The 14,033-nt window shown below is 34.4% G+C and overlaps 1 protein-coding gene across 1 annotated transcript; it reads right to left on the bottom strand.

The window, feature by feature from the left end:
- Nucleotides 1–400: 400 nt before the first annotated feature.
- LOC123564249 (sulfate transporter-like) lies at nucleotides 401–10,394 on the bottom strand. The gene is made up of 2 exons (XM_053536864.1): nucleotides 10,278–10,394; nucleotides 401–4,187 (listed from the first exon to the last, which is right to left on the bottom strand). Exons 1-2 carry the CDS (start codon nucleotides 10,290–10,292, stop codon nucleotides 2,094–2,096), a joined length of 2,109 nt encoding a protein of 702 aa, XP_053392839.1. The 5' UTR covers nucleotides 10,293–10,394; the 3' UTR covers nucleotides 401–2,093.
- Nucleotides 10,395–14,033: the final 3,639 nt, after the last annotated feature.

Raw genomic sequence — 14,033 nt, 5'->3', positions numbered from 1 at the left:
CTACGTTATCCGTCCGGATAATCAAACCTGCAGTAGAACTAGCAAAGCAGTGTATCTGTCCATAGTGTTTACACATTCTGGTTTTCTTTCTTAGTCTTCCCATGTCCTGCAGCTTTCATTTACTTATGTTATACAAAGAAGTGTTAAATGATAATTTTATCGTTGTGATTTCATTTTCTTCATCTTGCAACTAATGTTTTTCTTTCATTTTTCTACTTTATACATAGAACAACCAAGACAAGAAGCAGCTTGTAATATTTTTACAAACTGACATAATGTGAATCTATGTGAGGAAAAGTTAAGACAACCATTGAAGTTATATCATTAAAACATACTTAAACAATGTGATTAAGTATTTTGAACAATATAAATGGTGCTTTACAACTTAATATGAAAACAGTGACAGTGTTCATTTTATTAAAATTATGCCTGATATACTAATGTATACACTCGCTGAATTACTTACAAATACAAATACATGGCATTTATATAGCGCAAAAATTATAAAATATCTATTGCGCTTTACAATTACATAACACACATTTAAAATATATACACACAAAATATGAACAGCATTCTAGAACTTAGATTTAGAGATTTGGACATGTATAAATACTATTTTACACCACTTCTGCTATTTTGTATTTTTAACAAGACTACACTCATTGTTCATGACACTTCCTAAACAAATGTGTTTTCAGCTTTCTTGATCAAGTTGAGGTCACTAGTCAAAACTATTGACGGAGGTTGGAAGAACCGAGTCATATTCTAATATATAATTTAGTGACTAATTAGCACTCTCAATTGCAGTGAGATTTTCTATAGAAATAAAGATACGAATATCTATTTTTGTCAATACTTTCATGTATAATAAATTGCAATATAATTTAGTGCTGCACTTTTCATGATTTGGCGGCCGAAAAGGGAAAATATATAGATTTTAGTTTTAACTCACTTGAGCACAAAATGCTCAGTGTGAGCTATTTTGAAAGTCTTTTGTCCATTGTCATCGTCGGTCACTAGCAATTAGACTGTAAACAATCTGAAGGTCACAATATTGGCCAAAAATGAAACTTGGTTAGAATGTGACCATCAATAAGATCTCGGACAAACACTTAATTAGATCACTAGGTTTAATACTGGGAAAACCTTGTTAACACTTATTCAGCTATATTTTCAACATCATCTTCATTAAACTTTGTCAGAAAGTTTACTTTTAAGAAATCTATGTCAAGTTTGAAGCCGAGTTATTTGAGGTCAAAACCTATGTCACTATTTGTAGGCCAAGTCATAGAAAAGCCTTGTTAACGCTCTAGAGGCCACAATTTCTACTTGATCTCCATAATAATTTGTCAGAGCGTTCTTATCCTACGCCAGAGGCGGAGGGATATTGTTCCTCATGACCCAGATTTGTTAAGAAAATGAAAATGCATGTAATTCAAAAGGAATTCGAGCTAGAATAACCAAACCTAAAACAATTATGAATAACACATGAATTTTGTTTATATATTATATTATACCCCTTGACCAGTAAAAGCAGTGTTTTCGCCTTACGTCCATGAACAGGCTCAATCAAACCGAGCCTGCAACATTTTCGTTTATTTTGTGTAGGGCGACCTTTGGTTTTCCACTTTTTTATTTTAATTTGGTACAAAAAGGTTGAAATGCTTATTAATCAAAAGTATTTTAATTGCAATCACAAAACCTCACATAATTATTAATTAGCACATAAAATAAGATTCTTTAAAGCGAACTGTTCATGTCATAAGTAGAACCGCCAACCGCAGCCCACAGCAGTCCTCTCAGTGATTTAATTAAAATTAGAAACAAAGCAGAAGTCAGCGCGTGTACTAAATAAAACAAGTAGTGTAAATTTTATTTGCAAGCTTCTGAGTCACATGAAGTATACACGAAAAAATGTCAGTATGTAAGAACACCTCTGTTATCGCCTACACGCCGTATAGGATAAGCTTAACCTTCTAAAATATCTCATCTAATTTGTCTTAATTCCAGATGTTACTACTCTCTTTTGTCCAGCATTTCAGATTTTTTTCTGCTCAGCAAAACTACTCGCGTCCTTTGAAACTGTCATCTCATAGTTGCGATGGGACTGAATCAACTGCCGACGAACTTAATACTGAAAAAGCGCCAAACACATCAACAAAAACTTTACTCTTGGGAAAATTCTTGAAAAAGTCGCCTGCTTCCAAAGTTGCACAAACGTTTTCTGTGACAGCAACAAGAAATACATCTACTTGTACTTTTTTATATTCCCTAACAACTTGTTGCAAAGCTGCTATCCCTGCCATGTCAATGTAATTCACCATTGAGCAGTCAAGCAACAGGGATTTCAGCTTGACGTCCAAACAAGCTGAAGTAGGTTTTCCGACATTTTCGATGAAAATACTGTTCTTCACAACAAGTGTCTCTTCATCAATAATCTTTGCCATTGTTTCCAATTGCTGCATCTTCTCTAAATACTTCTTGGGATTCAAAACCTTCCTAAAAATCTGAAACTTCATTCTCTCCGCAGTTGCAAAATATAAATTTGTTGGAATTTTGAAGATCTTGATCCCGTTTGTTTCTCTCATATTTTTGCCGTCTGTATATCTGACCGCAATATCTTCAGCTTGAGAAAGTCCAATCAAATGTCCAGTGGACAGCTGGTCATTTACTACAGTCAAAAATATTGAAATTCCCACCCCTGCTATGATGCCGTATTTCAGGTCTATGAGGATACTTACAGAGTTTGTCACGACCCAAATGATAAAGTCATACTTGTTAACTTTCCAAACATTGGGTAAGTTTCTATACTGCAGCAGCAGTTCTTTCATAGAAACAATAATCATTGCAGCAAGAACACTGAGGGGCAGCGATACGAACAGCTGTCCAATAACCAGGATAACCAACAGGAAAAACACGGATGTAGCGATAGCATTAAGCGTGGTCCTCGCACCCAGTGAACTCAGTATCATTGTCCTAGGAGGCGCTGTAGCGGAAGGGAAACAATAGAAGAATCCTGAAACAAAATTACAGGCACCGTACGCTATCAACTCTTGGTTATCATCAATTGGCAAACCGTGTTTGTCCGAACAGAGCTTCGCCATTGAAATACTCATAGCAAGTGACAATATCGCCATCACAAATGCGTCGCTCACAAAACTGCTTGCACTATCGAAGTTAGGTAAAGTTGGTATAGTGAACCCGCTCGGTATTTCCCCAACGATTTTTACATTATAACAGTCCTCAAGCGTTGCATAATGAGATATTATTGTTCCAATTACTACCACAATAAGATCAATTGGAATTGGCATTCTAAGTTTGTAATCGTATCGTTCATTGATACACATCTTCACAAAAAGAAGGACAGTAATACAGATTACTGCGATGATAACTTCCGCAAATGTTGTTTGTGTTATTTTACTGAACAAGTCTATGTACATTAACACCAGTTTGCCCGCCCCAGCAAACGTTTTCACTTTGATTCCAAATATTGTAGGGACTTGGCTAGACGCGATGTGGAAGGCAGCTGCCGTAGTAAACCCACCAATAAAAGATACAGACAAATAGGTAGTAATTATACCTAGTTTTAAGAGTCCCATTCCCATGAGAAAAATACCGACAAGTACACAACATGCCATTGAAGCACTGACTTTAACGTCCATGATTTCATCTTCAGAAGGCTGGGATGCATTTGTATTTGTAAATAACGCTACAAAAGAATCGGCTTCTCTCTCAACCACTTCTTTTGTAAGCAAAGCCATGACAGCGTTTGTTCCAAATGATATATACGGCGATGTTCCAAACAGTATGTAAACAAGCACGGGGAAGAATGTGGAGTAGAGTCCATGGATAGGTCGTAGTGAGGCAAGAATGCCAAATCCCATAGCTTGTGGAAGGTGCATGAAACTGACTGTGAAACCGGACAATACATCTCCAAGGATATACTGCCTCAGTCTGTAAGTACGAATAAACTCAACAAATGGAAGATAGGATCCAAGAATCTTTCCAGCTTTTTTCTTTGAACATCGCATTGATTTCTTAATGCTGTCAAACACAGTCTGTTTTGTTCCTTCATCTTTGTATGCTTCAGCAAATGTCTCTAACGTGTACACCTGCTTCGTAAGAGAAATTGTTTTCTTTCTTTCATCCGTCATTGTATCTTCATCGCTACTAACTAATTCTTCCTGAAAGAGATTTCAAACGATAACAAGTGACAGACGGGAAGGTTACTAGTTCATTGAAGTTAATGCAGATTTTAGTTTAATCGTATTTTAATCATATTTCATTGCTTATTATTATTTACATTTATAATAACATATATCAATAAATGTACATGTACAGCAAAAAATAAGCAAATAGGTCGGGTCACAAGTTCTTGCAACATCAGTAAACGGCCCTTCCCAACAGATATAACATAAAGTATCTAGGCGGGGAAAACAAAATAAATATGAGAAGTTGTGGTTTTATCATTGAAATAATTTGTAATTAAATTATGAGAGAGAGAGAGAGAGAGAGAGAGAGAGAGAAAGAGAGAGAGAGAGAGAGGTGGGGCTTGTCCAGCATTTTAAAATGTCGTCTTTTAGTTTTAAGATGTGTCATTAGAAACTGGCTGTCGGTTTTATATATTTTTGAATTTGTAGAAGATTAATGTGTTTCATCTTCCGTATATTGATCATTCCCAAACAGAATTGTTTGTAGGTTAAGCGGATGATATATGCGTGTCTCGTGAAATAAAACGATTCTCTGAGTATGATAATTTTTACAGTTAAAGAAAAATGATTGGCGTCCTCGTTTTGATGACCACATTCGCATGAAGAGTTGTAACGTAAATGACTGTGAAAAAGATCGGCATTCAGGTTACTTCATCCGTTGCGTATGCGTGCGTGATACACAGAAAAGTTTCTGTCACCAATACTTAAATATTTAAGAACTGTACATGCTTTGTATTTTGCCTTTAATCTGGTTTTGAAAATACTCAATGAATCCGAGTTTCTAATATCTATTTCCAGACTGTTCCAGAGAGAAGTGGCAGATGGAATAAAAGATGAATTACATATTTGGGTATGGCGAGCTAATGTTACGTAGTCATTGCTATTACAAAGTCTGTATGAGTTTGATTCAGATACAATTCCGGGAAATAAATCAGCTAGATAATCTGACAGCTTTCCTTGTCTCCCTGCATATACAGTAGTTAGTTTTTCAATAATACGTCCTTTTAATGAAACCCAGCCTATTTCTGTTATTAATTTTTAAATGGAAACAGATCGGGTTAGTCCCGTGACAACTGTAGTTTTTCTTGAGATTGCCTCTCGTATTCGGTACACCAATCACATAAAACAGAAGCATACTCTAATAGGGGTCTCAAGTATGAAATATATGTCTGATTTAGTGAATTACGATTTATTTTAAACTTTAAAGCTCGCATAGATCCAAGAACTTCCGATGCGGATGAGATGATGTTATTAATACGATCATGCCATTTTCCATGTGATCTAAATGTTAGTCCTAAATGTTTATGACTTTAAACAAAGTCGAGATGGAGATTATTAAATGTCATCGCAGGTTTGCGTTCTGACCCTAAGATAAAATGCTACTTCAGTTTTGTTTGGATTAAATTCAACGAGCCATTGCTGAGACCAGTCCCTAATTTTCTGAAGATCAGAATTTAAAGTATTTTGCATAAAGTTTATGTGTGAAGATGAAACAGCTAAAGAGCTATCATCAGCAAATAAGCGTGTAACACTCAATACATTTTCAGTAATATCATTCACACCATACATGTCAGTATTTTAGAATCGAATGATTGCCGCATGTTAGAAATCAACAGTGGAAAATACAACATTACAAGTGATACTTAAACTGAGCATTTTAACGACCACATTTCTCAAAAACATAACATCTACATACACACATATACCCACACATGCAAATATACATACACATGATGTCTATCCTTATCAGACTTTAACTCAAGGAAGGAATTTAAATGTCTTCAAGGTTAGAAACGTAATAATTGAATTAACTTCCCCTGGACCAAAGTTTTCTTTAAATATAAGGCATTGATATCACGTAAAAATCTTGAAATAGTTTTTAAAGATGCACCACAAAATAATCGTATTCTTTTGTATTTCCATGATGGTAATTAAAAATTATTTGCATGAAAAAAATGAGATATACAAGTATTTAGTTACAAATTGACAGTGACATATATGTGTGTAATGTCTTAACATTTTATTGAATTACTGTAGCAATATGTACAGAGATTCGTGTATTTAGTTAAATTTCAAATCACATTTTGTTTCTACAGTGTAAGATGCTTATTCATCCATATTTTTGAAACTATGCTGAAAAGAGACTGACTGAATAAGTTTGCTGATGAAGTTGTCAAAACACATTTATTCAGGAAAGGCCTAAATTGTCCTCATGAAAACTTGTAGTATAGCTGTATATATTACCTGTATTATAAGAATGATTTTCATGAAGTTTTTGTGGGTGAAAAAGTATGTCACTAGGTCGTGGTGGGTCTTTAAAGAGTGTACTAGTTTCTACATATTGAGTGTGTTAAAATGGAAGCCAGGAGTATTTATAAAAGAGATAATGCATTCTTAAGAATTATGAAGATAATCATTTTACTTTTTGTTATTGTGCATGTTTTTTTGGGTGTTCATGCATGTACTTGTACTAATACGAGCAGAAAATGTTAATGCAGAAAAATTAAAATGTAATAATGTTTACCTTTCCCTTTTCCTACAACCCTATTTGTATGAATAAAAGGCTGATTTACAACAAAATTGGAACAGCATAGGCGTTTCATAAATCGGGTTTCAACCTCTCGATTATTTTCCTATCTTGTTTTTTTTTTTAAATGTACTTTTGTTTGATTTTTGAAGCAACCTATCTGCTATATCTTTCCACTATTGTTTCTTTTTGTTGCGGGCCTACTTTGCATGGGTTTCTGGTTGTGTTTGAGTAGATCTAGTCCCGATCTGTGACTAGTTACCTCCCCTGACGGTCCGTCCGCAGTTACGCATCGGCGTAATTGAGGTAGATCTACTTCAGTCTTCCATATATGATTGCTAGCACAATACTAACCCGATATAATTTCGAAAAGTAAAATATTTCTGAATAGCAAATTGATTCTCTGTGTATTATGCGTCCTTCCTTGGTGACGTCACATCTTTACTACGTCACTGTTGGCGTATTTCATGTTGTCGTCATGTAACGTTAACACGGGTGGTAAACGCGCAATCCAATTCCCGCCGGGAATACGCTTAAAATGGGTTGCGCAACGTCCGGTGCTGGTGTTGCGCGTAAAAAAAGACGAAATTGAGGTATGTGAAGTTATGATTTTGCTTAGTATGAGACAAGAATAAATTTTCTCGAAAAAATCAAAATGCTATTCGACACAAATATGATAATACATCATATGTGTAAAATATCTGGTTTGTAATTTACGATTCGGCTCTATTATCACAAAAACTCAGGCGACACGAAGCGTGAAAAAAGTATGAAATCAACAAAAATGGAAGTTTCTGACCTCATATGCCTAATCTGAGGACATCTGAGGCTTTTTATGATAACTCAACTGTTATAAAGTAACGAATATCAAAATTATTTGCTTCAAATCCTGCTTACTGGGACATAATTGACAAAAAAATAATCGGGAATGGGGTTGCGCACCGGGAATGGAGTTGCTCGTATACATCATAATGTATATAATGTATACGCGCAACTCCATTCCCGGGGCGCAACCCCATTCCCGATTATTTTTTGCCAATCTTTCCCCCAAAAGCAACATTTCATTCAAGTGTAGGTAATATTAATGACTGTTTTACACGTGTTTGATCATTAGAAGCGTCACATTTCCAGAGAGGAGGCACAAGAATTAGAAAATTTGCGTTTTTCATGATTCCATGCTTTTTTGACAGCGCGAGCCAGCAGTGTTTTCGTGATAACAGAGCTGATTCTTAAATTTATAAGTTGGTATTTCACACATATGATCGTTATTCATTTTTGTGTCGAATAGCATTTTGCTTTTTTTCGAAAGCACTCGTAAATGTGTCATTATTTACAAAAACAAAAAAACACCTACCTCGATTTTGTATATATTGATGCGCAACACCAGCACCGGAAGTCGCGCAACCCATTTATAGCGTATTCCCAGTGGGAATTGGATTACGCGTTTACCACCCGTGGTTAATGGGAAGAGCACTGTCTCGAGCTAATTCTAAGTCTATAAGCGCATAATTTGTTATATATTTTTTACAAGGACATAACACCAAATCACAGCATTTGAAAGCAAAAAATATTTTGGGAGAGATCCTTTTATGCTCTGTTCTTTTATGTACTCCCGGATAAAGTATGGTGCACAAGTGGAGCTCTACTTTACAGTGTGCTAAATGACGTATGTTCATTCATATATTTGATAGCTGTTTATTCTATAGGTTTTATGCAGAAAATGCTGAAGAATGTTTCTGTTCACAAGATAAATGTAGATTTATTATCAACAGCAAATTAAATTATTTCTTTCGTTTCCTGTACTAGATCTATGGAGTTTAAAATTTATTTTTGAATGTGAATATACTTCATTCTTTCGTAGGCGAAAAAGGGGCATTTAAGAAGATAATGGAATTCGTCGCCCACATCGTTTAATGAGCACAATGTGCACTTTCTTTCCTCATAGGGAACAATGATTGACGCCATCTCCCTGTCTCTACTGGCAGTCTATGGTTACCTGTTCTAAAGTGAAATAGTAGTAGTCTTTTGTTTTTAGGAAGAATAGTAAGGTAAAATTCTAACTTGATATCAGACTTAATTAAATAGTCTGTAATTTTATCCCTTTGAAGAATTATTTAAACTTCCATCAAACTTTTGTAAGAATTGGTCATGTAAATTCCTTTTAATTAATCGACCTATATTTTTTAAGTATACAGTTTTTTAATTAATCCAAAAAAATGTGTTCCGTGTTAGATCCAGAATACTTTTAACATGATTTATCCATTTAAAATGTATTTTTGAGATCAGCATGAATTCGTAACATTTCCTTTCTATTTTTAGTTCACTTTCCATAAGAAGTTTAACCCAATAATTAATAATTCTATCTATCTATGTATGATTAATCTTTGCGTTACTGCAACAGATGTCTTTACTTTAAAAATAACTCGCTCAGAATTTAATAATGAAGCTACTACATTTTCTAACAAGACGAATTTTTTATCAGAAATATCTAACAAAATATCATTTGTATTTTTCAAATTGTTTTAGCTCTGTTTTACGTAAATGTAATAACATGTATAGTTTTGTCAATCGCATTAAGAGATCCATCCATCTATCCATCTATCTATCCTTTCATCAATCTATAGTTTATATATCTATCAGGTGCGGAGGGTGACAAACCAATTTGCCAAAGATTACCAACCCAATGCATGTTTTTCTATGACATGGCTAGGCGTTGTCATCGAATATTAGTTGCCGTTCAGCAAATAAAGTAGCACATAATATATAATTATAAAATGCCCTTATGAAATTACAAATTTATAGTAAATTCTAACATGGCTCGATTTGATTTCCAGTTAAAGAAAGAAGAAAATCAAGCTCTGTATATTCTGCGATAAACAACGGTTGACGCGCGGACCTGTAAGAGAGCATTATGGCGTCATTTATTACGTCAAATTGCCGCATGACGTCCGATACATTACTCCTCACGTAAATGAAGTCCAGTGTAATATTTATTGAAATATATCAATGAGCATGTCAGAATGAAAACAATCAAGGCCTTCTTGTGATTTATCATCTAATTTACCACGGTTCATCGTTCAGATGCTTCAGTATTTAACTCTGAACCGTGGTAAATCAGACGATAAACAACTCGAAGGCCTTGATTATTTGTTAAATATACATAGACACACAATAACGTTTCTACGCGTAGCATTTAGTATTGGAAGTGAAGTGATATTACTAAGACGTAATGTATACTGCTCTAAGGTATAGCACTAATAGACCTTCACCGATTGAATCTTTTCTAAGTAAACATAAACACTATCCATGGTGATGTTGATAAAACAGTGAAAGTATTTAATTTCACTAACCTAAACTGAAATGCCTAAGAACCACAGACTAGCATTTATGATCGAATTTACTGTTCATTCAATATGTGTCAAATGCTGAGAGAACACGAAGTGCGTATGCCAGATTTACATGCATTCCTTTGCTATTTTCCTTGAAACATGAACACAACATTGATTAAAGTGATAAAGTATTAAGAAGTTACTTACCATTTCTGTTTCCATTATGTTATGTTTTATAACTACCAATATATACAGCGTACGAGAAACAACATCTTTTGTTTACGTTTTACATGTTTCCTGACTCTCGGCACAATTCAATTCCTGTATGTGTATTTTCTGGTTCTCAGTGTCTGTAAAGTAGGATGCGGTATTTATACTTTAGATGCACATGCGGCTATGTTTAAGTACAGTCAGAAATCTTGTACATTTTTATATTTATGGAAAAAGTATTATATGTATTTTAACTTTGCAAACGGTGTAATAATATTCAATATACTGTCTTTCTAATGAATGTAATTAAATTTAATTTTTAAAATGCCTTTAAAAGAAAATGGTCTTTTTATGGTATACTTTTTGTCTGTCTATCCACAATTAGATATGTAGTAAAATATGGATAATTTGCTGAAATTACTTCTGTTTGACAAAGAACAAATAGTATTATTTGCCTTATCAGACTATTGCAAACGGCTTAGTAGTCTATGTTCATTTAGCTATTGTTTCATATTAACTTCACTTTTCTATGTGAAGAAGAACGTGGTCTTTTTAGGGTTTTGTAGATGAGAACAGACATTATTCATTATCGGAAAGACTCGAACGTTCTCGTATATTTCCTTCTGTTTCTTACGGAATCTAATTAAGTTTCTTAACGGTAAATACTGATTTCTTCTCGCCCGCTAAGCAGTTAATGGACGCTCCATAATCTGATTTTGTTTACAGTCAATAGCCAATTTCATCGAAATTCATTTTTTTAAAAAGGAGAATTTGAATTCACTTAGGCTTTAAATCTGAATGGAAGCTCGAAACTAAAATTTTCTGAGAAATTATTCGAGGAAGCATTGAACTTAGAGTCTATCGAAGAGCCTGCAAGGTGAAAGAAATTAAAAGTTTCAAAACGTCGAATTTAGAGGCGGCAATTTTGTGCAAGTTAGAATATGGAAGATCGAAATTCTTTCGAAAGGATGACGTTAACTTTCGCTGACATTGAAATTCGAGCAAACCTGGAGATCGAAATTAAACTACAAAATTGGAGAATTGAAAATAGAGCCAGCTCGAAGATCAAAATTTAATTATTTCGATCTAATATGAATTTCTAGTCTTTCGGCATCTTCTTTGAATTATGATCTTGGACAGATCTCAGTTTCAGTGTACCACATTGAAAATCAGCTGTTCACAATTTGAAGTAAGATTTTCGAGCTGGTTCGACATTCAATGCTGGCTCGATATTCCACTTTTTAAATTTTGAAAATATGAATATCGATCTTTAGTTAAGGGGTAGCTTGTAATTGAAATTTGGCAACCTATGAAGTTGAATTTCTCGAGCTGACATAACTTCTAAGCTAGTCAGAAATTTAAGACAGTGTCACGGCTAACGACTTGATTATAAATGTGCGGCCGTAATTATTTGCCGCGGATTTCACATAAAACTATTTAAAACCTTTATAATAAGTTTATTTCATTATTAGGATTATCAAATAAAGTACTATAATAGTAAGTTTCTATCTGATCATAAAATTGTAGAAATTATTTTTGCAAGGAGATTATTCCGTTATCATAGTAATGTGTTTGTTGAGAAACATTTGACCAGTACTCAAAGCACGCCGACATCAACGTTAACGTCACCTAAACGTCAAATTGCAGAGTATCGTTGACTTTCTCGACGTAGTCACCATCTGTGGTCACACACTGTCTATGTACCGACTGGTCAAATGTAATCTTGAACTAATCCTAATTGAACGACGATATTATTAAATCATATTATTATTTCTCTTGCATTGTTACGTAATCCTAACGATGTTTCAAACATTTGTCCTCTTAGTTCACTTTTAATGTCCGGAAATAATCTGAATTCTAATACGCTCGTCTCTGTTAAAACACCCTTACGCTAGAATGACATCACATTAACGTGCGGTGACGTCAAAGTTTTTGTTGCGACCAAGAAAGAGCGCTTCTTTATTTTATGCTCTTTAGTGAAATACTGAAATTTATTAGTGAAATAAAATTGATATTTTCACTGTTTCAACCAGTGAAAATATCATTTTATTTACTACACTTGAATGCGAAAGAATATGAATTATATATAACAGAAAATTCCTTGCAAAATATACTTCTGTAAAGATATAGATGTATAAAAATACCAACAGGATTATAAATATATCCATTCTGTTATAATAAAATGTAAAAGAAACCAGGAAACGGAATAGAACTATTTACAGTTTGTTCTACAAATATATCCTGACGTCACGACATTATGACGTCATGATGTCATTCACGTGACGTTGCGTGGACAAACTGGATATAATTTGGTTAAAACCATTAAAAGCACATAAAATAAATAGAAAATTTGTTTGTTTCAGTGTAAGATCAAAATATATTTCACTCGTGAACACCATAATTTACATTTTCACTCGTGGCTGCGCCACTCGTGAAAATATTGCATTATCGTGTTCACTCGGTGAAATTATATTTCGATCTTACACTGAAACAAACAAATATCCTCTATATATTTTATCTACTGTTTTAGATTAAGGGCATATGATATTAGAATCGAAATAATTTATGGCACAAGCGTGCGTTAACACTATTAATACACTCGTGTGGTAATATGTACAAATAATTTCACTCCTCGTGCAATTATTACGCCCGACATATAATCGCCCATCGTGCATAAATAGTGTTAAAGCACTCTTTTGCTATAAATTATTTCTTAATTAACGTTGATGTCGGCGTGCTTTAAGTACTACTCGGTATTATTGTTCAATGTTCATTGATGTTGCCTGTGTTAAGTAGGCTTTCCCAAGTGATGCGGTGGTCACTAAGTTAAAGACCAATGTCATTGTGACCTCGAGACCGAAAATGAACTTGAGAACAGCTCGGAGAACTGCCTTTAAACTTCGTACGATAACTGCAGATGATAATCCCTATTGTTTTAGTGCTAGTGGGTAAAAGTTTACTGAAAACTGTTTACATTTTGTGACTAAGGAACGCATTGGCGTACAGTACACAAACTTCTTAAGATGATTGCCTGTAGGTTTTAAGTTAGGGGTCAGTAGGTTAAAGGTAAAGGTCAACGTGATCTCGGGCCTGAAATTGGGAATGATGACAATACGTGTTTTATAAACCCTGTCACGAAATAACATGGTGAGCTTTTGTGATCGCCTTTCGTCCGTCGTCGGCCCGCCGGCCTTTCGTCCATTTTGGCTTGTTAACACGACAGAGACCACATTTTGCAATCAAACTTGCACACTTGGCGTAATATCTCGGTTCCTCTCGAAAATCGGCCAGCTTCCTTATGGGTTTCAGAGTTATGCCCCTTGAAAGTCAAAATTGGCTATTTTGGCATTTGCAGCAATACAGAGACTTTATTTGTTTGATTTATTACAAACTTGCAAAATGTTTTTAACAACAATAGATCTTGGAATCCATGATGAATCCTTCAATTGTTTAATTGAGTTCTCCTGTCGCGCGTACCAACGTGAGACAACGAAACATTTTATTTCGTTTTGGCACACGAGCCAACACGTAAAAAAATTTTTGTTAATGGTACGCACACCAACGCAAAATGAAATGTTTGTTTCCTTTACGCGCTATGTTTCGTAAATTCGTGTTGTTAGTTTCATTTTCATGACTGCGTTGGCGCATTTGCCAAAATGATACATTTTTTCTCAAAATTTTGATATGGTTGTTTGGCGTGCAACAATAAACGATAGACAGATCGTTTATTTAAACTTTAGATAACTACCCAGT

Source organism: Mercenaria mercenaria, chromosome 2 (genome assembly GCF_021730395.1).
Source record: "Mercenaria mercenaria strain notata chromosome 2, MADL_Memer_1, whole genome shotgun sequence".
Taxonomy (NCBI): Eukaryota; Metazoa; Mollusca; class Bivalvia; order Venerida; family Veneridae; genus Mercenaria; species Mercenaria mercenaria.
Note: the sequence above shows the minus strand (reverse complement) of the source record. Positions and strands in the feature narration are given on the sequence as shown.